At 48.1% G+C, this 26,347-nt stretch overlaps 1 protein-coding gene across 1 annotated transcript in view; it reads right to left on the bottom strand.

Moving 5' to 3' along the window:
• The window catches only part of LOC109924471 (zinc finger protein 271-like), a 92,704-nt gene that overhangs the window by 29,314 nt on the left and 37,043 nt on the right, over positions 1–26,347 (bottom strand). The window contains exons 4-5 of the mRNA XM_048619402.1: positions 8,119–9,379; positions 3,467–3,578 (exon numbers count right to left, since the gene is read on the bottom strand). Of these exons, the coding sequence (XP_048475359.1) occupies positions 3,467–3,578; positions 8,119–9,379 (1,373 nt within the window). The remainder of the gene's footprint in view (positions 1–3,466; positions 3,579–8,118; positions 9,380–26,347) is intronic.

Genomic DNA, 26,347 nt, shown 5'->3' with positions numbered 1-26,347 from the left:
TTTCTGCGTATTGACTCTGCAGAACCTTATACCTCCTTCTACCTACAATGTTTCTAATCAATGTGCACAACAACCTTTGGCTGCTCATCCTCCCCCCCTTAGAAATTTCATGCAACTGCTCAGAGATGTCCTTGACTCTGGCACCAGGAAGGTAACACCATCCTGGAGTCTTGAACACAGCTACAGAAACGCCTGTCTGTGCCCCAACTAGCGAATCCCCTATCACTATCGCTAGATTGAACGTTGCCCGACCCTGTTCTACAGCAGAGCCAGTTGTGGTGCCACAGGCCTGGCTGCAGCTGTTATATTCCCCTTAGAGACTATCCCCACAACTGTATCCAAGATGGTATACTTGCCAGCCTCTCCTGGCAGTCACTCATCTACCTAACTGAACTTGGCAGTGTGACCGCATCCCCGTAACTAGTGTCTTATCACATTCTCTGCCCCTACCTGCTCCTCAGTGTATTAAATCGGGGCAGTACGGTGGCTCAATGGTTAGCACTGCTGTCTCACAGCACCAGTGACCCAGCTTCGGGAAACTGTCTGTGTGGAGTTTGCACATTCTCCGTGTCTGCTTGGGTTTCCGCCGGGTGCTCTGGTTTCCTCCCACAGTCCAAAGATGTGCAGGCTACGTGGACTGGCCATGCTAAATTGTCCCTGGTGTTCAGGGATATGTAGGTTAGGTGTGTTAGCGTTTGGAAATATAGGGTCAGGGGATTGGTCTGGGTGGGATGGTCTTCAGGAGGTCTGCGTGGACTTGTTGGGCCAAATGACCTGTCCCATACCGTGGGGATCCTGTGAACTGCTGCTCCAACTGAACCATGCAGTCTGTGAGGAGCCGCTGTCAGTTACAATTCCTGCAGACATAGTTGTCAGAAACTAGACTGCTTCCTGATCTCCCACATCTGGCAGGAGAAGCACATGATTTAAAGTTAGTTTAATTTAAATTGTTGAACAAACAGGCTGAGGGATTCGGGTACATCGTTCCTTGAAAGTAGTGTCACAGGTAGACAGGGTGGTGAACAAGGCGGTGAACAAGGCGTTTAGCAGGCTTGCTTTCATTGCTCATACCATTGAGTGTAGGAGTGAGGACATCATGTTGTAGCGGTCATGGCATTTGTGCAGCCACTTTTGGAGTACTGTGTACAGTTCTGGTCACCCTAACGATGTTATTAAATTGAAAAATCTGCCAAAAAAATTTACAAGGATGTTACTGGGACTGGAAGGTTTGAATTATAGGTAGAGGCTGAGACTTTGCCCTCCTGGAGTGTAGGACATTGAGGGATGACCTTACAGAGGTTTATACAATCATGATGGGCATAGATAAGGTGAATAATAAAGGTCTTTTCCTTTGGGTAGTGGAATTCAAAACTAGAAAGCATAGGTTTAAGGTGAGAGGGGAAAGATTTAAAAGTGACCTGAGGGGCAACCTTTTCACACAGAGGTTGGTGTGTTTATAGATTGAACTGCCAGTGGAAGTGTAGATGCAGGTAGTTACAACATTTAAAAGATATTTGGACAGGTACATGAATAGGAAAAGTTTAGAAGGATATGGGCAAATGGAACTAGTTTCAGTTTGGGCATGGAGAAGTTGGACCGAAGTATCTGTTTCCGTGCTGTATGACTCTATGAAAGCTGACCAAACGGCGATACCTTTTCCAGCAAGCCCTATCTGCAGCCAGGCCAAGTTACACCTCTCTTGAGGAAACAAACCCTGACAAGAGACTGGAATATTCAATTCCCATCAATAGCCATCTTGGAGCCTGGTCTTCACTATGAGGTGCAGTGAAACTCCTCTCTGCTCAACTGATGCATCAAATGTTAGTGTTTAAGTTGAGTGTATGAATATGTATAAATAAATGTTTGTATATTATGTACACATGTATAAATGTGCATTTTTACAAATGTGTGTATATATTAATCTGTGTATAAGCATGTGTAAATATGTATGGATATTTACATATGTATATCAGCATGTATAAATGAATATGTGTGTACATGAATATGTACATGCCAGCACCATGTGTTTTAATGGGCACGTACTTAAATATGTATAGAAATGTGTGCATATATTAGCATAAATATATATGTACACAAATGTGCACATGTATATACATATAAAATGTATATGCTTGTATGTATACACTATACATGAAGATGTGTGGATGTAAAATGTATGTGCATTTTTAATTAATGGGAGTACGTATTTAAATAAATATGCATGTGTGAATCAATATAAATGCATCTCTATAAAAACAAATGTGTACGTGCTTATATAAATGTAAGTATATGTACACACATACATATGCATGTATATGTGTATATATATTATGTATATAGGATATATATAAAACCTGCATAACTGTGTATGCATACATGTATGTTTACTGAAAGCTCAAATTTGGATACATCTGGCTCACCCTGACAACGTTTCACACATTACTCATCGCTCTACAAATAAAACAGAAATATAAATGTGCAAGTTCTATAAATTGCATAGCAGGGGAGATGATGGCCTAGAGGTATTGTTGCTGGACTGTTAGTCCAGAGATGCAGATAGTGTTCTGGGGACCCAAGTTCAAATCCTGCCATGGCAGATGGTGGAATTTGAATTCAATAAATATCTAGAATTAAGAATCTAATGTTGACCATGAATCGATTGTCAGGAAAAACCCATTTGGTTCACTAATGGCCTTTAGGGAAGGAAACTGCCATCCTTATCTGGTCTGGCCTACATCTGACCCCAGACCCACAACAATGTGGTTGACTCTGAACTGCCCTCTGGGCAATTAGGGATGGGAAATAAACACTGCCTAGCCAGCAATGCCCTTATCCTGTGAATTAATAAAAAAAAAATTATTAGGAAATTTGAATTATTTTGATCTCATAGAATCCCTACAGTGTGGAAACAGGCCATTTGGCCCATTGAGTCCACACCAACTCTCTGAAGAGCATCCCACCTGGACCCACCTCCTACCCTATTACTGTCGCCCTGCATTTCCCAAGGCTAACCCACCTAGCCTGCAAACTAGAAGCAATTTAGTATGGCCAATCCACCTAGACTGCATCTCTTTGGACTGTGGGAGGAAACCAAGACCAAACCCACACAAAACACAGGGTGAGAATGTGCAAACTCCACACAGACAGTCACCGAGGGTGGAACTGAACCTGGGTCCCTGGCGCTGTGAGACAGGGATGCTAACCACTGAGCTGCCCCTCTTTTTGCAAGCTCAGTTTTCGATTTAGCCCCTCCCTGTAAGACTTCCCAGCCAAACCTGCCCTTTTCTTGTCAGCCATTTGTGCTTTCTAACCCACACCTCCCACAGCCATCCTGTCACCATTGATTAATCCTCCCAGTGTTTACTCTCTGCCAGTGAGTCCGCTGATGCTACTGTTTCATTCAGTTCCTGATGTCTCCTTCAGCAAGACCTCTTCCCTGTTACACCACTAAAGGTTCCAGACTTACCTGCTGTTGGTCCAAGATCTCTCCCCCAACACAATATATGGGACTCTTGACTGTCAATGACCTGGCCATCACTCATGTAGGTTGTGCATTCTACTCCTTCCAATTTGGGCTCCTAGTTTTCAATGGAAAAAGATTTAAATACAGCTGTGCTGGGCCTGGGAGGACAACATCTGGAGTATCACATGCAGTTTTGGAACCCTTACCTATGAAAGGATACACGTTGTCATGGAGGGACTGCAGTGGATGTTCACTCTGCTGATTTTGGGGATAACAGGACAAGATTGGTTTGATTGCTATAGAAAAAATGTTGTGAAACTTGAAAGATTTCAGAAAAGATTTACAAATACGTTGCCAAGGTTGGAGATTTTAAGCTACAGGGAGAGGCTGAATAGGCTGGGGCTGTTTTCCCTGAAGCATCAGAGGCCGAGGTGACCTTATAGAGGTTTATAAAATCATCAGGGACATGGATAGGGTGAATAGCCATGGTCTTTTCACCAGGGTTGGGGAGTCCAAAACTGGACGGCATAGGTTTAAGGTGAGAGGGGAAAGATTTAAAAGGGACCTAAGGGGTAACTTTTTCACACAGAGGAAGGTGCATGTATGGAACGAGCTGCCAGAGGACGTGGCGGAAGCTGGTACAATTACAACATTTAAAAGGCATCAGGATGGGAACATGAATAGGAAAAGTTTAAAGGGATATGGGCCAAACGTGGGGCTAGATTAATTTAGGATATCTGGTCAGTATGGATGAGTTGGACTGAAGGGTCTGTTTCTGTGCTGTACATCTCTCTGACTGTATTACTGGGCCTGTATTCACTGGAGTTTAGAAGAACAAGAGGGGATCTATTTGAAATAAATAAGAATATGAAAGGGTTGGACAGACTAGATGCAGGGATGATGTTTTACCTGGCCTATATGTCCTTGAAGGCAGCAGGACAGGTAGATAAGGTGGTTAAGAAGTCATTTCGGCCAGTTCCCCATATTAGTCAAAGCACTGAATACAACAACAAGGAGGTTACAATGGAGCTGTGTACAATGTTAGTTAGGCCACAGGTGGAGTACTGTGCACTGTTCTTGTCACCACACTATAGGAAAGAGATTATTGCACTAGAGAAGTGCAGACGAGATTCAACAGGATGCTGTCTAGGATGGAGCAATTCAGCTTTTAACAGACTAGGTAAGGCTGGGGTCGTTTTCCCTCGAGCAGAGACGCTGAGGAGAAGTATGAGGAAGCTGTACAAAGTTCTGAGGGGCATAGACAGGGTACGTAGGGAGAAACCTCAGCCTTCAGTAGAGGGACCAATAACCAAAGGTTACGAACAGGAGGATTAAAGGGAATTTGTGGAAATCATTTTTCACCCACAGAGTGGTGGGTATTTGGAATTCACTACTTTAAAAACTGATAGAAGTAGGAACCCTTGAGAAATGAACACTTGAAACAGTACAACATACCAGGCCATGGAGCTAAATGCTGGGAAATGGGGATTAGGATAGGTGGATATTTGGCACCAGATATTGGATTGTTTTCTTTACAGCAGAGAAGACAGGGGGGTGGACATGATTGAGGTGTATACAAATATGAGGGGTATGGTCAGAGTGAATAGAGAGCAGCTGCTCCCCTTGGTTGACTGGTCAATCATGAGTGGACACAGTTATAGGGTAAGGGGCAGAAGATTCAGAGGGGATTTGGCAAAAAACTTTTTCACTCAGCAGGTGATGGGAATCTGGAATGCACTGCATGGGAAAGTGGTGGAGGCTGGTAACCTTACAACCTTTAAAATATATCTAAATGAGTACTTCAAATATCATAACATGGATATAAGACAAGTGCAGGAAATAGGGGTTATCTCACTTTTAATGGTAGTTACGTGGCATACTCGATGAGCCAAACGGCTTTACTCTCCCGTATAAATCTATGACATGGACACGATAGGCCATAGCGCCTTTCTCCATGCTGCAAAAATACTCCACGAATCTGTGATACAGTATTTATTTCCGCTACAATCCTGTCTCGTGTCTACCCTCTCTGCCCTCCCTCAGAAGACCCATATTGTAAACCTCTGCTCAGCAAAATTGATCCACATTGTGCAAGTTCCAAAGTCCAAGATAAATCAACGTGTTGGTTTTTATTGGACAGACAGAAAGTACAAGCAATCTATACGTCTATATACTTACAAATAGTATAGTGATTGAGAGTACACGAACGCTCAAATCAAGTGAACTCTCAGCACTGAATACCAAACAACTGGAAACTAGTCAGATTTCCGCAGAGAGAGAGAGGGAGAGAGAGATCTGGAAAGGAAATGTCAGGTGAGCTGATGGGACAAAGCCAGTTGGAGATTCTTGCCTGGCACGTAGCAGTGCCTGATTGTAGCCGGCTGGCACCTAGAGTGTGCCTTTTCTCATCAGGAGATCATGGGAACCTCACCCAAACATTGCCTCCCCTCTTTTGTTCTCTCCTCCCAAACCCCTCCTCACAGCCCCAGGGTATTAAGAACACAAATCAGACTGTCCCCAGATGAGGCCATTCCTCTTTGCACGTGTCCTTTGATCCGTGCATTTGTTTGTCCCTAATCTAAACATGTCAGAACTTGTATCCCAAGTGTATTCTGAATATACTGATATACGACTGACATCTCCCGTCGACCGGTTGTTTGTATGTTGTCCTCTCCTTCCACAGTAGATGTTTATAGGCCTACATCTAACAACAGCCCACAGTGTGTTCACTACGACCTACAACGCTTCCCTGACTGGAGCCAACTATCCTTTTCTCAGCTCCACTGAGCTATTCACCTACAGTAATATATACCGGCCTAAAGGCCTCTCTCTCACGCCTCCTGGCTGCTCAACAGGCGTTTTTCTCATGGAGTGTTTGAGAGAAAGCGGCCGCATTCTGCCCATCTCTCGGTCCAGTTGGTGGGTTAAGGACCTTTTCAGGATGGACCGCCACCAGGAGTTCACCTCCTCTCCTCCATCACAGGCAGTCTCCAGCAGCACAAATCCTCTTGCGTGGTTATTCTTCACACACCAACATCTCTCCCCTCTCCCTTCACCTTTCTGGAGCCGGACACTCGCAGGGGAGTGGAGTCAGAAGTGAGGTCCGGCACCTAGTGATCCAAAACTCTCAGTGGTTCCTCTAAGTTCCATCGGTCTCACATATTGTGTTCACTTTTGTCTCACCCTTAGCATCCTCTTCGTCTCTCTGTGTAAACTTCAACTTCGCCCTCAGCGCTGTCTTCTCCATCCCACTCACCCTCAAATTACTTGTTTCTGGGGAGCGGCAGCCACTTTCCCCCTGTCCCTGGGACAGTCCGGCTGGTTTACACCCACACTTGCCTGTAGACAGTCTGGTGCCATTTACAAATCATGCGGGCGGAGAAGGGCATTTTGAGAGTTTTTCGGGATCAGCTGGGAGAAAACATGGGCCTCGTTTTGAAGCCCTGAGCTGGGGACTTCGCTATGGCAACTGACCCGACAACTCAGGGGAGCACGGGTCACTTTCGGAGATTTTGTCACTTCCTCACCCAGTTGGGGATGAAACCCCCTGGCCACGTGAAACCCCCGCTGTGTGTGGACATGCTCCGTGGGCGCAGGGCTGGGCGTGGTGGGTGGTTAGATTGCAGCCTTCCAAAGGATGAGGGTGCCTTGCTCCTGCAGGGATTCATTGAAACCCCCACCTCCCCCAAATGACATAACACCTGCTCCTCCTCCAACCGTTGAAACCAGCGCTTCGTTTACCTGTTGTGGCTGTTGCCGAGAGGGAGGGAGGAGGGGAAAAAAAAGACCCTGTTGACGGCCCAGGAGGGGGCGGTGGAGGAAGATGGACCCTGGAACCGGTATGAGCTGGAGCTGCGGCGATTCTCTTGTCTATAAAACTACAGAAGGAACCAGGTCGCCCGAATGCTCTCCAGAGTATCTCCTCCCTGCAGCCCCTCCACCTTCACCTGTCTTTCTACCTCTGCACTGCAAGCCACCCATCCCACCCCAACCCGGCCCACCCTTCCCTTCCGGGGTCGACGTTAAGCCTAGCCGTAGAGGCACTAGCTGGTGAAGGGTCTGCAGAAGAACCCCACTTCTTGCAGAGCAATCGCTCATTGTGACTGACCTCCTAATCCCCAGGTTTCAGTTCTTCCACACCTTCCCTGTCCAATGGCGGCCGCACTTACTTGCCTCCCTCCAGCTCCCTCTGCTGCCGATCCACCTCTCTGCCGTACACCCGTCTCTCCTTCCACCCCCTGCACCTTTACGCCTTCCCTCGGGTGGGTAGCGGGGAGGGGGGCGGATGGCAGGGGGAGGGGACAAGGACAAGGGGGGGGTGCCTGGTCGGGCCCCTCCGCCAGCCTGGGCCCCCTGGTGCTCAGCTATGCCCACCCCAGACGACCAAATGCCTCTCGCAGAGGGCACTCTCGGGCCACCACCAACAGCCCTCCCACCCCACCACTTCTGGCTTTGTGCCCTGGAGAAAGCCCCGGGAGGTGGCATTGCTACGAGGCTCTGGGTGCCGTAGAGAGGCAGCGTGCCGGGGGTTAGGAAGTGGGTGCCCAGTGTCACCTCTCCCCCGACACATGGTTGGTGCAGCGGGGTTGGTGGTGGTGGTGGTGGGGTGGGGGTGAACCAGAGAGGTTGGTAGGAGGGAGGGACAGGCCGCCCTACACCTGGAACTGCACGTACACCACGGGTTCGGAGGCTGGCTGCGGCTGACCAGGCACCGCGCACTGGTGGGCCAGCAGCTCCGGCCACTGGGCAAAGCCCTTGCCGCAGGCGGAGCAGATGAAGGGCCGCTGCCCACCGGCGTGCAGCCGCTGGTGTCGCAGCAGGTGGGAGGACTGGGTGAACTCCTTGTTGCAGATGGGGCAGGCGAAGGGCCGCTCGCCGGTGTGCACCCGCTGGTGGGTCAGCAGGTGGGAAAGCTGACGAAAGCGCTTGCCGCACAGCGGGCAGCCGCAGGGCCGCTCGTCGGTGTGCACCCGCTGGTGTTTGACCAGCTCCTCCGAGCCCTTGAAGGTCTTGCCGCAGTCGGGGCACTTGAAGGGCCGGGCGTCGGTGTGCACCCGCCGGTGGGTGACCAGGTGGGAGCTGCGGGTGAAGCCCTTGCCGCAGACGCCACATGTGAAGGGCCGCTCGCCGGTGTGGATGCGCTGGTGGGTGAGCAGGTGGGAGCTGCGGGTGAAGCCCTTGCCGCACATGGAGCAGGTGAAGGGCCGCTCGCCGGTGTGGATGCGCTGGTGGGTGAGCAGGCTGGAAGCCTGGGTGAACTCCTTGCCGCACAGCGTGCAGTTGAAAGGCCGCTCGCCGGTGTGCGTGCGCTGGTGGATCTGCAGGTTGGACGAACCGGTGAAGCCCTTACCGCACACCGAGCACGTGAAGGGCCGCTCGCCCGAGTGGATGCGTTGGTGGGTCAGCAGGTTGGACGTCTGGGTGAAGCGCTTGCCACACACCGAGCAGCTGAAGGGCCGCTCGCCGGTGTGGCTGCGCCAGTGGGTCTCCAGCTTGGACGGGTAGCTGAAGCCCTTGCCGCAGACCCCGCACTTGTAGGGCTGCTCGCCGGCATCCGCGCACTTGTGCATCATGAGGCTGTCAGAGCCGCTGAAGGTGCGGTCGCAGATAGAGCACGTGTACGGCTTCTCGTGGCTGTGCAGGTTGCAATGGTTCCTCAGGCTGTGCAGCTGGTTGAAACTCTTGCCGCAGTCGGAACACTGGAACACGCGGCCCCGCGTGTGCGTGTCGCGGTGCTTCTCCATCCACACCAGGGTCTTGAACCGCTTCCCGCAGACGGTGCACACAAAACCCTCGCCAGCTTTCAGGGATCGGGGGAAAACAGGGCGTGCCGAGTCCAATTGGCAATTGGCAGCATTGGGGCACGGTGACGGCTGTGCCGACTTGCCCTTCTCCATAGTCTCGCGTTCTAGTGCCCTGTGGAAGGAATTGACAAAGAGCTGTCACTCCGAAGGCAGAGGACGTTCTTTCCACAGCTGTTGTACCAAAAGCTCAAAACTGTTATTTTACCCACGACCAAAATCAGACTCAAAAGATTGCCTCGCTGGATACCAACAAATCTTTCTCCCGGGCTCACCTTCCGAACCTGAACCCAGTCTGAGAGAGAGAGAAAGAGAGAGAGGGAGGGAGGGGCCAGGAAGCGTGAGACTGAATGCATCCCCTCGCTATCTCTCTCTCACTTGGACTGAGTTCAGTTTCACCGTCACTGGTTCCTCGCTCTCCCTCAGGCTGGATTCGTTTACAGAATCTTATATTCCAGTTTCTTTCTCTCTCTGACTTGAGATCAGTCCCACACTCTCAGGTTCACCCCCACCCCTCTCTCTCAGACTGGATGCAGTTCACAGTCACTGGGTTACTTCTTTCTTTTGAACTGGATTCAGTCCCAAACTCTCGAGTCCCACTTTTACTCTCTCGGACCGGATTCAGTTCTACACTTACTGGTTCCCCTCTTTCTCTCAGATTGGGTTCAGTTGCAGAATCTCACCTTCCAGTCTTTTTCTCTCTCTCTCTGACAGGGTTGAGTTCCACACTGACTGATTCCTCGCTTTCTCTCTCTCTCTCTCAGACTGGGTTCGATTCCAACCTCTCTGGTTCATTTCCCTCTCTCAATTTGGGTTCAGGTCAACTCTCGCTGGCTCCTCTCTCTCTCCCCGACTGGTTTCAGTTCCACACAGTCAAGTGTCCCTCTCTAACTCTCAGACTGCGACCAGTTCTACACATACTCATTCCATTCCCCTCACTCTCTCAGCCTTGGCTCAGTCTCACACTCACTGGTTCCTCTTTCTGTCTCAGCTTGGATGCAGTTTACACTCACTGGTTCACAACTCTGTCTCTCACAGTGAGATTCACTTCCACATTCACTGGTTCCCTCTTCTCTTCTCTCTCTCTCTCTGAGACTGGGTTCAGTCTCAATCACTGGCTCCTCTCTCTCTCAGACCGCATTCAGTTCCACACTTACTAGTTCGCCTCTTTCTCGGATTGGTTTCAGTTTTAAATTATCCGTACCAGTTTGTCTCAGGCTGGGTTCAGTTCCACACTCGCTAGTTACCCTCTCTCGGACTGCATTCTTTCCAAGTGGATACAGTTTGGACTCAGTGGTTCAAGTCTCTCTGTCTCTCATGCTGCATTCAGTTCCACACATTCACAACTGCCCCTCTCTGTCTCCAGGAGTAGGTTCAGTTCTGCACTTGCTGGCTGCCCTCCCTCTCTGTCAGACTGGTTCCCACCTCTCCCAATCTCTCCGACTATCTTCAGGTACATACTCACTGGTTCCGACCTCTCTCTCTCACTGGTTCAATACCACACTCATCAGTTCCCCTCTGTCTCAGACTGAGTTCAGTTCCACACTCATTGGCTCCACTCTCTCTCGGTCTGGGTTCGGCGCACAGTCACTGGTATCTCTCTCTCTCTCTTCCCGAATGACTTCAGTTTCATGGTCATTGGTCCCGGTCTCTATCAGGCTGGGTTCAATTCAATCCAACTGATTGCCCCTTTTCTCTCGGATTAGGTTCAGTTCCACACTCGCTGGTTCCTCTCTCTTTCTGTTTCCCTCTCTCGTTCTCTCTGACTTGGTACAGTTCACAGTCGATGGCTCAAGTCTCTCTGTCGGACTGGGATCTGTTTCACACTCAGTAATTTTTCTCTCTCTCTGACTGGCTTCAGTTGTACACTGACTGTGCTCTCTCTCAGACTGTGCTCAGTTTTTTTACACTCGCTGGTCCATCTCCCTCTCTCTCTTTCTTGGACTGGCTTCAGTTCACATGCAACTGGTTCCCAGTTCTCTGTCCCTTCTCTTGTTCTCACTGTGTGGCTTCAGTTTCACTTTCACCAGTACCTCTCTCAAACTGGGTTCAGTTCCACACTGACTGGTTCCCCTTGCTTTCTCTCCCTCGGATTGGTGTCAGTTCCACACTCACTTGATTCCTCCTCTCTTTTGAGCAGGGTTCAGTTCCACATTCACAAGTACCTCCTTTTCTCCTCTCTCAGTCTGGTTTCTCTCAGACTGCGTTTGGTTGCAAAACCTCATCTTCCAGTCCCTCTCTCTAGGGGTGGATGTACTTCACACTCACTTGTTCACCTCTCTCTGTCAGACTGGGTTCAGTTCCACTCTCATTAGTTCCCCTTCCTCTCTCAGACAGATTCAGTTCCACACTCATTGGCTTCCTTCTCTCTCTCTGGCTGGATTCAGTTATGCACTCACTGGTTGCCACTTCTCTCTCTCGAACTGGGTTCAGTTTCATACTCCCTAGTACTGCTTTCTCTCAGATGTGTTCAGTTGCAGAATCTTGCTTTCCAGTTCCTCTTTCCTTGATCTCTCTCGCACTGGGTTCAGTTTCACACTCACTACTTCCTCTTCCCAACCCAGACTGGGTACGGTCCCACACTTGCTCGTTCTCCTTTCTTTCTCTCATTCTCTGATTGGGACCACTTGCACATTCATCTGATTCCTCTCTCTCTCATTCTCTCAGACTGGATATGGATCACACTCACTGATTCAAGTCTCTGTCAGACTGGGTTATGTTTCTGATTCATTAGTTTCTCTCTCTCTCTCTTCTTAGAATGGGCTCAGATACACTTACTGCTTCTCCTCTCTCAAACTGGCTTCAGTTGCATTCTAACTGTTTCTGCTTTTTCTCTCGAACTGGGTTCAGTTCCACACTCTCTTTTTCAGACTGGGTTTGATTTCACACTCACTGGCTCCACGGTGTCTCTCATACTGGGTTCAATCACAGAATCTGGCCTTCCAGTCTCTTCCTCTCTGTGATGGGGCATCAATCCCTCAAACACTGACATCTCTCTCTCTCCCACTGGCTGGATACAGTTCAAAAGCAGTAGTTCGAGTTTCTCTGTCTTGCACTGGGTTCAGTTCCACGGTCTCTGCTTCCCCCTGCGTCTCTCTCTCTGTCTGATTGACTTCACTTCCACACTCATTGGCTCTCCTCTTTCTCAGACTGTGTTTTGTAATGTACTCATTCGTTTTCTTCTCCTTCTTGGACTGGGTTCAATTCCACATTCCCTGGTTCCCCTCTCCCTCTCTCAGACTGGGTTCAGTTTCACTCTCATTGGCTCCTCTCTCTGCCTGACACTCGCTTCAGTTGCAGAATCTTGCCTTCCAGCCTCTCTCTCTCTCTCTTTTTCATGGGGATCATTTCCACACATCACTGATTTGCCTGTCTCTCTCTCTCTCTCTCACACACAGAGACACACACAAACACACAAAGGATACAGTTCACACTCACTGGTTCAAGTCTCTCTGTCATGCCTGTTTCCAGCTCACACCCACTAGTTTCTCTCTCACCTTCCCATTTCCTTATGCTCTTTCTCTGTCTCACATGGGATGCACTCACTGGTTCCCCTCTCTCCAGAACTGATTTCCAATGGCTGTGGGATTGGGTTCAGTTTGACAAACACTGGCTCCCCCCTACTCTCTCTCTCTTTGAGTGGCTTCAGTTTCTCACACTCCATCCCCTCTCTTTCTCAGATTAGGTTCAGTCCCACACTTGCTGGTACTCCCTCTCTCTTACAGAGTCATAGTCATAGAATAATATCGTACAGAAACTGACCCTCCAGTGCAACTTGTCCATACCAACCATATACCCCAAACTGATCTAGTCCCATTTGCCAGCATTTGGCCCATATCTCTCTAAACCCTTCCTATTCATGTAACATCCAGATGCCTTTAAATGTTGTAATTGTACCAGCTTCCATCACTTTCTCTGGCAGCTTGCTCCATACAAGCACCACTGTCTGCGTGAAAAGATTGCCCCTCTCACCTTAAACCTAAGCCCTCTAGTTTTGGACTCCCCTACACTGGGAAAAAAATCTTGACTATTAACTTTATCCATGCCCCTTGTGATTTAAAAACCCTCCAGAAGGTCATCCCTCAGCTTCAAATGCTCCAGGGAACAAAGCGCCAGCCTATTCAACTTTCTCGATCGTTCAAACCCTCTAATCCTGGCAATATCCCTGTAAATCTTTTCTGAACCATTTCAAGTTTAACAACACCTTTCCTATAACAGGGAGACCAGAATTGGATGCAGTTTTCTAAAAGTGACCTAACCAATGTCCCGTACATCCGCAACATAACATCCCAACGCCTACTGAAAGCACGTGTGCCAAGTGCCTTCTTCACCACCCAGTCTACCTGCAACTCCTCCTCTCTTTCTGACTGGCCTCAGTTTCACACTCACTGGCTCCCCTCTCTTTCTTGGACTGGGTTCAGTAGCGTACTCACCTTTCTGTTTTTCTCAGACTGGGTTCAATTCTACACTCTCTGGATCACCATCCTCCTCTCACAAACTGCATACAATTCACACTCACTGGCTCTAGTAGTCTCTCTTTTGGGCTAGTGTCTGTTTCACACCCACTGGTTCCTCTCTTTCTCAGACTGGCTTGAGTTGCACACTCACTAGTTTGGTATTTTCTTGGGCTGAGTTCAGTTCCACCCTCACAAGATCCCTTTTCTCTCTCGTATGACACTATCTCTCAGACAGAGTTCAGTTGCAGGTCCTTACCATCCAATCTCACTCTTCTCTCTCTGTATCAGACTCAATGCAGTTCACACTCGCTGGTTCACCTCTCTTTCTACCCTGGACTGGCTTCCAATATCTATTGGGCTGGGTTCAGTTCAACAATCGTGGGCTCCCCCCCACCATCTCTCTTGGGCTGGGTTCCTCCCTCTCACGGACTGGGTCAGTTTCATACTCAAATCATTCTCTGCCCTTTCTCGGACTAGGTTCAATCCCACACTCTCTGGTACGCCTCTCTCTCTCCCTGCCGGATTGGTTTCCCATATATGTTGGACCGAGTTCAGTTCAATAATCGGGGACTCCCAGTCAGAAAGAGAGAGAAAGAGAGACTGGAAGGCCAGAATCGGCAACGAAACCTAATATGCGAGAGGCCGAGGAAGTAGTGAGTGTGGAACTGAGCCTAGATGGGGTTGGGCAGAGAGAGTGAGAGAGAGAGAGAAAATGTGAGAGAGAGAGAGAGAGAGAGAGAGAATGAGAGAGAAAGAGATACAGATCACTTCCACATTCACTGAGTCCTCTCTCTCTTGCCCTTACAGGCTGGATACAATTCACACTGAGTGCTTTAAGTCTCTATTGTGCTGGTTTCTGTTTCACACTCACTAGTTTCTGTATCTCTCTCTGACAGGATTCAGTACTATTTCACTGTTTCCTTTCTCTCACAGAGTGGCTTCCGTTGCACACTATCTAGCTCCCCTCTCTCATGGGCTGCATACCCGTTCACCTCTTTCTCCCCCCACCCCGGACTGCTTCCTGTATCTGTTGGACTAATTTCAGTTCCATACTCACTCGATCCCCTCATTTTCTCAGATTGGGCTCAGTCCCACAGTCACTGGTACCCTTTCTATCTCTCTGCCTCGCACTGGGTTTAGGTTCACGCTCACCAGCTCCACTGTGTCTTTCATAGTGGGTTAGTATTAGAATCTGGCCTTCCAGTCTCTCTGTCTCTATCTCTCTCTTTCATGGGGCTCAGTTCCGCACTCATTGATTCCTCGGTCTCTCTCTTTCTAGCTCCCACAGACTGGAAACTGTTCACAATTTATTGGTTCAAGCCTGTCGGACTGGGTCTTTTTTCACATTCACTAGTTTCTCTCCCTCTTTCTCTCAGACTGGGTTCAGTTCTACTTCCACTGTTTGTCTGCTTCTCGGACTGGCTTCAGTTGCACACTAAATGGTTCTGTTCTCCAGACTGACTTAGGTTCCACACTCACTAGTTCCTTTCTCCCTCTCTCCCAACCCCCCCCGCACTGGGTTCAGTACCACACGGACTGATTCCCCTCTCTCTTGGACTGGGTTCAGTCGTACACTCAATGGTACATCTCTTTCTGTCTCCTAATGGCTTCAGTTTCACGCTCACTAGTTCTGTTCTCTCTCAGGTTGTATTCAGTTGCACACTCATTCCTCTCTTTCTTGTACTGGGCTCAGATACACACTCACTGGTTCCTCGGTCTCTTGGATTGAATTGCAGATTCTGGCCTTCCAGGGTCTTTCTCTCTCTCTAACTGGGATCATTTGCACACTTCTAATACCACACCCTCTCTTGCTCATTCTCTCACACACCGCTCTCGTAGTCTTTCTGTTGGGCTAGTGTCTGCTTCACACTCACTGGTTCCCCTCTCTCTCTCAGACTGGCTTCAGTTGCACGTTCACTGGTTTGGTACTCACTTGGACAGAGTTCAGTTCCAGTCTCACAAGATCCCTTTTCTTCCTCTCTCGATGCTGTCTCTCAGACAGGGTTCTGTTGCAAATCCTCGCTTTCCAGTGTCTGTCTGTCTCGGTCAGGATGCACTTCACACTCATTGGTTCACCCTTCTCTCTCTCCCTGCCGGATTGGTTTTCCATATATGTCGGACTGAGTTCAGTTCCATAATCGCGGGTTCCCAGTCAGAGAGAGAGAGAAAGAGACTGGAAGGCTCTGCAATTCAACCCGAAATGAGAGAGTCCAAGGAACCAGCGAGTGTGTATCTGATGCAAGAGGAGGCAGAGTAACAGTGCTGCGTGTGGGCTCTTGCCTGGAGCACATCCGCTCCTATTGGCTTTCCTTCTTTGCTTTACTTTTGCTTCTGCTCTTTTCTTTCGCTTCATCTCCATTTTCTTCTGTTTTTTTTTCTCTTTTCTGTGGCAGGTCAGTAGGCAGCGTGGCGCGGCAACGAGAGCAGGCCACATGCAGAGTGGCAGCAGCGAGATTGTTCTCCCGGTGACAGGAGGCAGCGAGATCATTCTCCTTGGGATAGGAGGCAGATCCTTCTCCCGGTGACAGGAGGCAGCGAAATCGTTCTCCCAGCGACAGGAGGCAGCGAGATTGTTCTCCCGGTGATAGTAGGCTGCGAGATTGTTCTCCCAGCGACAGGAGGCAGCGAGATCGTTCTCCTGGTGACAGGAGGCAGCGAGATCGTTCTCCCGGTGATAGTAGCTGCGAGATCGTTCTCCCGGTGACAGGAGGCAGCGAGATCGTTCTCCTGGTGATAGAAGGCTGTGAGATTGTTCTCCTGGTGATAGGAGGCTGCGAGATCTTTCTCCTGGAGATAGGAGGCAGCGAGATCGTTCTCCCGGTGATAGAGCTGCGAGATCGTTCTCCCACAGATAGGAGGCAGCATGATCGTTCTCCTGGCGATAGGAGGCTGTGAGATCGTTCTCCCGGTGACAGGAGGCGGCGAGATCGTTCTCCCGGTGACAGGAGGCGGCGAGATCGTTCTCCCAGTATTCAGGGCCGACGATGGTGGCAGTGAGGTCATTCTCCTGATATTCGGGGCGGTGGTCATTCTCCAGGTATGGTGGCGAATCCAGGCGAGTCTCTAAGGCAAGTCCCAGGCCAGGGCGGCATGGGGGCATTCAGGCGAGTCCCAAGGACTTGGTGTATAGACTAAAAATCGAGAGTTTTTAAAATAAAACTTCTCTATTCTCTGTTCTAATGCTGAACTTTTATTTATGGTACTCTGTACAAATCTGTAACAAACACTTAAGTATTCTGTACCTGAGATGGTGCCAAAGCAACAACATTACAGACTTTGTACTCATTCCAGGGCACATGACAATTAAAGGCTATTCTGTTCTCCCTCTCAGACTGGGTTGATTCCATACTCACTGGATCCCTTCACTTTTTCGGACTAGTCTCAGTCCCGCACTCGCTAGTATCCTCTCTCTCCAACTCGGATAAATCTTAACCTCACAGGCTCCACTGACACAGATCATACTCACTGGTTCAAGTCTCTCTGACGGACTGGGTTACATTTTACCTCTTTTATCTCGAGTTCTGAAGAAGGGTCACCGGAACCGAAACGTTAACTCTGTTTTCTCCTCCACAGATGCTGCCAGACCTGCTGAGCTTTTCCAGCAACTTTGTTTTTGTTACATTTTACCTCACTGGCTTCTCTCTTTCGGATGGACTTCAGTTCCACACTCTCTGGTTTCCCTTGCTCTCTCTCTCTCAGACTGAGTTCTGTTCCACACTTGCTCGGGCACTCACTTTCTCGGACTAGGTTCATCCCTCACTCCCTAGCAGCCTCTCTCTTGGACTGAAGTTAGTCTCAGACCCACCGACTCCACAATCTGCTTCGCTCTCTCTCTCTCATACTGTGTTCAGTTGCAGAATCTACCCTTCCAGTCCCCCCTTCACTCTCAGGTTTTGTTTCACAATCACCCATTTCTCTCTCTCTCTCTTTCTAGCACTGGGTTCAGTTCCACATCCACCGTTTCCCTTACCTCTCAGACTGTCTTCAGTTCCACACTCACTCAATCGTCTCGCTTTCTCAGACTGTGTTCAGTCCCACACTTGCTGGCACCTTCTCTCTCTTTCTCTCTCGTTCAGGGTTTAGTTTCACATTCAGTCGCTCCAATATCTCTCTCTCATACAGGGTTAATTGCAGAATCTGGCCTTCCAGTCTGTCTCGCTCTCTATCTCTCACAGGGCTTACTTCCACACGCACACTGAATCCTCTCTCTCTCTCTTCTATCTTTCACAGACTGGATACAGTTCACACTCAATGGTTCAAGTCTCTCTGTTGGGCTGGGTTCTGTTTTACGCTCATTAGTCCCTTTCCCTCTCTCCCATATTGGGTTCAGTTCCACACGCATCAGCTTCCAACCTCTTGGACCGGGTTCAGTTCCACACTCACTTGTTCCCCTCTGTTTCTCGTATTGAGCTCAGACACGCACTCACTGGTCCCTCGGTCTCTCTCATACTGGGTTTAATTGCAGAATTTGGCCTTCCAGTCTCTTTCTCTCTCTCTCTGACTGGAATTAATTCCACACACACTCTGTCTCTCTCATTCTCTCACAGGCTGTATACAGTTCACACTCACTGGTTCATGTCTCTCTTTCAGACTGGGTTCTGTTTCACACTCACTGGTTCACCTCTCTCTGAGACTGGGTTCAGTTCCACTCTCTGGATCCCCCCTCCCTCCGACTGGCTTTAGTTGCACACTTTGTGGTTTGGTTCAGTTCCATTCTCCGAAAATCCCCTTTCTTTCTCTCTTGATGCTATCTCTCTTGAGGCTTCACTTGCAGATCCTCACCTTCCATCTCTCTCTCTCTCTCTCTGTCTCGGACAGGATGCACTTCACACTCACTGGTTCACCTCTCTCTCTCTCTCTCTCTCTCCCTCCAGACTGGCTTTCTATATGTGTTGAACTGGGTTCACTTCGACAATCGCAGGTTTTCCCGCTCTATCTCTTTCTCTTGGACTGGGCTAAGTTCCACACTTGTCAGTTCCCTCCCTCTCTCTCAGACCAGCTTCAATTCCATGCTCACTGGTTCCCAAATCCCTTGAACTGGGGCCACTTCCACACTAACTCATTCCCTCTCTTTCTTGGACTGGGTTCAATTCCACTCTCACTCAGTCGCCTCACTTTTTCGGACTGGTTTGAGTCCCACACTCGCTGGTAACCCCAGCAGCCCCCCGCTCCACCACCCCCCCCCCCCCCCCCCCCCACCTCGAACTGGGTTTAAGTTTACACACACTAGCTCCGCTGTGTGTCTCATATGGGGTTTAATTATCAGAATCTGGCTTTCCAGTCTCTCTCTATCATAAGACTCACTTCCACATTCACTGACTCCTCCATCTCTCACAGCCTGGATACAGTTCACACTCACTGGTTCAAGTTTCTCCGTTAGACTGGGTTCTGTTTGACCCTCACTAGTTCCTCTGTCTCTCTCTCAGACTGGGTTCAGTTCCACATCCACTGTTTACCTTTTCCTTCATACTGGCTTCAGTTGCACACTAACTGGTTCTGCTCTCCCTTGGACTGCCCCAGGTTCCACACTCACTCGTTCCTTACTCTCTCTCTCCGACTGGTTTCAGTTTGACACTTGCTAGTTCTGTTCTCTCTTGGGTCGTGTTCAGTTCCAGACTCAACGGTACCACTCTCTCTTACACAGGGTTCAGTTCCACAATCATTACTTCCCATATCTCTTGGATTGAGTCCAGTTTCACGGCTCTGTGTTTCCCTCTCTTTCTAGTACTGGGCTCAGATGCACACTCACTGGTTCCTCGGTATCTCTCATACTGGGGTGAATCTCAGATTCTGGCCTTCGGTTCTCTTCCTCTCTCTCTGATGGGGTTCACTTCCAGACTCACTGATCTTTCTCTCTCATTCTCTCTAAAAATGCTTACAGTTCACCATCACTGGTTCAAATCTCTCTGTGGGGCTGTGTTCTGTTTCACACTCATTGGTTCCCCTCTCTCTCAGACTGGCTTTAGTTGCACTAACAGGTTCTGTTTTCTCTCTGATAGGATTTGGTTCCACACTCAGAAGATCCTTTTTTTTCTCTTTTTCTCTACACTATCTCTCTGACAGGGTTCAGTTGCAGAATCTTGCTTTCCAGTCTCTCTGCTCTGTCTCTGTCTCTGTTTCAGATGGGATACAGTTCACACTCACTGGTTCACCTCTCTCCCTCGCGCGCACACACTGGCTTCCTATATCAGTTGGACTGGATTCAGTTTGACAATCATTGGTTCCTCTCTTTTTCTCTCTCTCTCACACTGCATTCAGTTCCACAATCATTGGTATCACTCTATCACTCTTCTCAAACTGGGTTTAGTTACACACTTACATGATCCACTCGCTTTCTCAGATTGGGTTCAGTCTCACATTCGCTGGTGCCCTCTCTCTTTCGGACTGGACTCAGTTTCACACTCTCTGCTTCCACCATCTCTCTCACACTGGATTTAGCGACCGAATCTGGCCTTCCAGTCTCTCTCTTTCTCACTGATCTCCCTCTCACTCACTGATTGCACACCGTTCACAGTCAGAGGTCATGTCTCTCTATTGGACTGGTTTCTGTTTCACACTCACTCGTTTCTCTTTCAGACTGGGTTCAGTCCCACATCCACTTTTTACCTTCTCTCTTTGACTGCCTGCAGTTGCACACAAACTTGGTTCTGCTCTCTTTCAGACTGGCTTCAGTTCCACACTAACGAACTACCCCCTCTTTCATGAGCTGCGTTCAGTCCAACACTCACTGATTTCCCCCGTCCTGCTTTCGACTGAGTTGGGTTTTACATTCGCTGGTACGTTGGTCTCTCTCAAACTGGGTTTATTGCAGAATCTGGCTTTGCAGTCCCTTTTTCTCTCTCTGACGGGAATCACTTCCACACACACTGACTCTTCTCTTGTCTCTATCTGTCTCTCTCTCTCTGGCCCCCTATCAAACTGTGTTCAGTTCCACACTCAATGGTTGCTTATATCTCTTGAGTTCTGAGGAAGGGTCACCGGACCTGAAACGTTAACTCTGTTTTTTCCTTCACAGATGCTGCCAGACCTGTTGGGCTTTTCCAGCAACTTTGTTTTTGTTCCTTACATCTCTTGGATGGGGTTCAATTCCACACTTATTTGTGCCTCTCTCTCTCTCTCTCTCATAGAACATAGAACATTACAGCGCAGTACAGGCCCTTCAGCCCTCGATGTTGCGCCGACCTGTGAAACCAATCTGAAACTCATCTATCCTAAACTATTCCATTATCATCCATATGTTTATCCAATGACCATTTAAATGCCCTTAAAGTTGGCGAGTCTACTACTTTTGCAGGCAGGGCATTCCACGCCCTTACTACTCTCTGAGTAAAGAACCTACCTCTGACATCTGTCCTATATCTATCACCCCTCAATTTAAAACTATGTCCCCTCGTGCTGGCCATCACCATCCGAGGAAAAAGGCTCCCACTGTCCACCCTATCTAATCCTCTGATCATCTTGTATGTCTCTATTAAGTCACCTCTTAACCTTCTTCTCTCTAACGAAAACAGCCTCAAGTCCCTCAGCCTTTCCTCATAAGACCTTCCCTCCATACCAGGCAACATCCTGGTAAATCTCCTCTGCACCCTTTCCAATGCTTCCACATCCTTCCTATAATGCGGTGACCAGAACTGTACGCAATACTCCAAGTGCGGCCGCACCAGAGTTTTGTACAGCTGCAACCTGACCTCATGGCTCTGAACCTCAAGCCCTCTACCAATAAAACCTAACACACCGTACGCCTTCTTAACAACGCTATCAACCTGGGTGGCAACTTTCAGTGATCTATGCACATAGACACCGAGATCTCTCTGCTCATCCACACTACCAAGAATCTTACCATTAGCCCAGTACTCTGTATTCCTGTTACTCCTTCCAAAGTGAATCACCTCACACTTTTCCGCATTAAACTCCATTTGCCACCTCTCAGCCCAGCTCTGCAGCTTATCTATGTCCCTCTGTAACCTGCAACATCCTTCCGCACTATCCACAACTCCACTGACTTTGGTGTCATCCGCAAATTTACTAACCCATCCTTCTACGCCCTCATCCAGGTCATTTACAAAAATGACAAACAGCAGTGGCCCCAAAACAGATCCTTGAGGTACACCACTCGTAACTGAACTCCAGGATGAACATTTCCCATCAACCACCACCCTCTGTCTTCTTACAGCCAGCCAATTTCTGATCCAAACCGCTAAATCACCCTCAATCCCATGCCTCCATATTTTCTGCAATAGCCTACCATGGGGAACCTTATCAAACGCTTTACTCAAATCCATATACACCACATCAACCGCTTTACCCTCATCCAGCTGTTTGGTCACCTTCTCAAAGAACTCAGTAAGGTTTGAGAGGCACCACCTACCCTTCACAAAACTGTGTTGACTATCCCTAATCAAATTATTCCTTTCTAGATGATTATAAATCCTTTCTCTTATAATCCTTTCCAACACTTTACCCACAACCGAAGTAAGGCTCACTGGTCTATAATTACCAGGGTTGTCTCTACTCCCCTTCTTGAACAAGGGGACAACATTTGCTAGTCTCCAGTCTTCTGGCACTATTCCTGTAGACAATGACGACATAAAGATCAAAGCCAACGGCTCTGCAATCTCCTCCCTAGCTTCCCAGAGAATCCTAGGATAAATCCCATCCGGCCCAGGGGACTTATCTATTTTCACACCTTCCAGAATTGCTCAGACCTTCTCCTTATGAACCTCAATCCCGTCTAGTCTAATAGCCTGTATCTCAGTATTCTCCTCGACAACATTGTCTTTTACCTCTGTGAATACTGACGAAAAATATTCATTTAGTGCCTCTCCTATCTCTTCGGACTCCACGCACAACTTCCCACTACTGTCCTTGACTGGCCCTCTCGGACTCTCTCTACACTTACTGGATTTCATATGGACTGGGGTTAGTTCCATATTTACTCGTTTCCTTCTCTTTCTTGGACGGGGTTCAATTCTACAGTCAGTGTTTCATTTCACACATTCTCTCGTACAAGGTTCATTTCAACACTCACTGGCTCCACTGCTCTCTCCTTCTCCAGACTGCCTTCAGTCCCCACACTCTCTGGATCTCCCCCTTCTCTTTTTCTGACAAGGATCACTTTGACACTCATTGATTCCTCTCGCTCTCATTCTTTCACAGACCATATACAGATCACACTCACTGGTTCACAGAATCATAGAAACCCTACAGTGCAGAAAGAGGCCATTCAGCCCATCGAGTATGCAACGGCCCTCTGATGAGCATCCCAAACAGACTGAAACCCCACCTTATCGGGAGGGGTGGGAACCAGAGCAGCAGGTCAGCAAATGGAGGGATTGAGGGGAAGGCAGATGGTATGACCAGTAAGAAAAGACAGGCAAGGACAGATTAATGAACACAATGGAACTGATAGGCTGAAATATGGTTATTTCAAATCAAGGAATATTATGGGTAACGCAAATGAGCTTACAGCCTGGACCGGTACACGGAACTATAATATTGTGGCCATTACAGATGCCTGGTTGAGACAGGGACAGGACTGGTTGCTCAATGTTCCAGGATTTCAATGTTTTAGACCAGGGAGGTAAAAGAGGTGGAAGAGTTGCATGACTAATCAGGGAGAATGTCACAGCTGGACTCAGAGCACATACTGGAGGGCTCATCCACTGAGGCAATGTGGGTACAGCTCAAATAAAGGTGCAATCACCCTGATGGGATTATACTATAGGCCCCAAAACAGCCACCGGGACACCGAGGAACAGATATGTAGGCAGATTATGGAAAGATGCAGTAACAACAGGGTTTTCATCGTGGGTGATTTTAACTTCCCCAATATTGACTGGGACTTCCTTAGAGCAAGTGGCTTAGATGGGGCAGAAGTTGTTAGGTGCATTCAAGAGGGTATCTTGAAACATTATGTAGCTACATCCAGCGAGAGGAGGGGCCACACTGGAACTTGTACTGGCTAATAACCCTGGCTAGGTGACTGACCTTTTGGTGGGAAAGCTTTTTGGAAACAGTGAGGACAACTTCTTAAGTTTTAAGATAGCTATGAATCAGGACATGTCAGGACCTTGTGGGAAGTGACCAAATTGCGAAAGGGCAAATTACAACAGTATTAGGCAGGAGCTGGGAGTGTTAATTGGAAGGAGCTGTTATCAGGCAAGTCCACATTTGACATGTGAAAGTTGTTTAAAGACCTATTGCTCAAAGTTCAGTACCAGCATGTTCCAGTAACGAGGAAGGACAAGAATGGCAAGGTATGGGATCCTTGGATGACAAGGGAAATTGTGAATTTATTCAAAAAGACAAAGGAAACACATGTAAGGTTTAGAAAGCTAAAATCAGACAGGGCCCGCGAGGAACATAGAGAAAGTAGGAAAGAACTCAAGCAGGAAATTAGGACAGCAAGAAAAGGCTATAAAATGTCATTGGTAGGAAGGGTTAAGGAGAATTACAAGGCGGTTTATAGACACATTAAAAGCAAGAGGATAACAAAGGACAGAGCAGGACCACTCAAAGATAAAGGATATGGGTGAGATCCTAAATGAGTACTTTGCATTGGTATTCACCAAGGAGAAGGGCATGGAGGATTAATGAGATTAGTGTGGAGCATGCTAATTATGCGAGGGCATTTTGAGGTCAAGAAAGAAGTGGTATTGGGTCTCTTGAAGAACATTAAGGTACCCAATGGGACCTACCCCAGGTTATTGAGAGAGGCAAGAGGGGAGATTGGTGGGGTCTCGACCAAGATCTTTGTATCCTCTCTAGCCACTGGAGAAGTCGCCGAGGACTGGCAAATGTTTTTGCTCTGTTCAAGAAGGGAAATGGGAATAATACAGCAATTTGTTGACCGGTGAGACTCACATTAGCGGTTGGCAAGCTATTGGAGAGGTTTTGTAGGGATAAGATTTATGCGCATTTGGAAAAACATGGCCTAATTAGGGACAGACAGAATGGCTTCGTGCGGGACAGGTCATATCTTTATAACGCGATTCATTTTTTTGAGTAAGTGATGAGGGTGATCGATGAGGGTAGAGCAGTGGATGTTGCTTACATGGATTTCAGTAAGGCTTTTGACATGGTCCCTCATAATAGGCTGATTAAGAAAATGGGATCCACAGTGACCTGGCCATTTGGATTCAGAATTGGCTTACCCATAGGAGACAGAGTGTAGTGGTGGAAGGTTGTTTTTCTGACTGGAGGTCCCTGACTAGAGGTATTCCGTTGGGATCTGTACTGGGACCTCTGCTGTTTGTGATTTATATAAATGACTTGAATGAAAACGTAAATGGGTGGGTTAGTAAGTTTGCAGACGACAAAGACTGGGGGAGTTGTGGACAGTGTAGAAAGTTGTTGAAGGATACAGCAGGATGTAAATCAGTTGCAGATATGGGTGAAGAAGTGGCAGACGGAGTTTATTCTGGGCAAGTGTGAGGTATTGAACTTTGGGGGATCAAATGTTTAGGGAAAGTACACAGTTAGTGGCAGGATCCTGAGCAGCATGGACGTACAGAGGGATCTTGGGGTTCAAGTCCATAGCTCCCTGCAAGTGGCCACACAAGTAGATAAGGTGGTAAAGAAGGCATATAACATGCTTGCCTTTATTGGTCAGGGCACTGAGTACAAGAGTCAGGAAGTGATGTTGCAACTTTATAAAACTTTAGTTAGGCCGCACTACAGTGAAGAAGTGGAGGTTTGGGAGAGGATGTTGAAGAGTTTTACCAGGATGCTGCCTGGATTAGAGGGCATGAGCTATCAGGAGATGCTGGACAAACTAAGGTTGTGTTCTCTGGGGCAGTGGAGACTGAGGGGAGACCTGACAGAAATTTAAAGAATTATGAGAGAGGCATAGATAGGGTTGACAAACAGAATCTTTCTCCCAGAATAGTCATGTCTAATAGAGGGAGTGCATTTAAGGTAAGAGGGGAAAAGTTCAAATGAGATGTGAGGGGCAATTTTTTTTAAACAGAGAGTGGTACATGTCTGGTACACACTGCCAGGGGTAGTGGTGGAGGCAGATATAATAGGGGCATTTAAGGGACTTTTAGATGACCATATGAATAAGTAAGGAATGGAGGGAGATAGACCATGGGCAGGCAGAAGAGATTAGTTTAATTGGTATCATTTTGGCACAACATCGTGGGCCAAAGGGGCCTGTTCCTGTGCAGTACTGTTCCATGTTCTATCCCCATGATGGCATATTTACCCTGTCTTCCATCAGCAGAAGATGTAAAAGTCTGAATATACATATGAACAGATCCGACAACAGCTTCTTCCCTGTTGTTATCAGACTTTTGAATGGACCTCTCAAATGTTAATTCTGACCACTCTCTCTGCACCTTCCCTGCGGCTATAATACTATATTCTGCACTCTGTTTGGTACACTGATACACTGCCTGTAAAACAACACTTTTCACCCTATCTCGTTACATGTGAAAACAATAAAACAAAGATTTTAATCCACTTAGCCTACACATTCCTGGATACTACAAGACAATTTGCCATGGTCAACCCACCTAACCTGTACATCTCTGAACTCAAGCCTCTCTACTGGAGTATTCATATACTCACTAGTTTCTCTCTTTCTATCAGGTTGGGTTCAGATCCAGACCCACTGCTTCCCTCCC

The sequence above is a fragment of the Rhincodon typus genome, chromosome 42 (assembly GCF_021869965.1).
Source record: "Rhincodon typus isolate 14 chromosome 42, sRhiTyp1.1, whole genome shotgun sequence".
Lineage (NCBI taxonomy): Eukaryota > Metazoa > Chordata > Chondrichthyes > Orectolobiformes > Rhincodontidae > Rhincodon > Rhincodon typus.
This window is presented reverse-complemented; position numbering and strand designations above follow the sequence as displayed.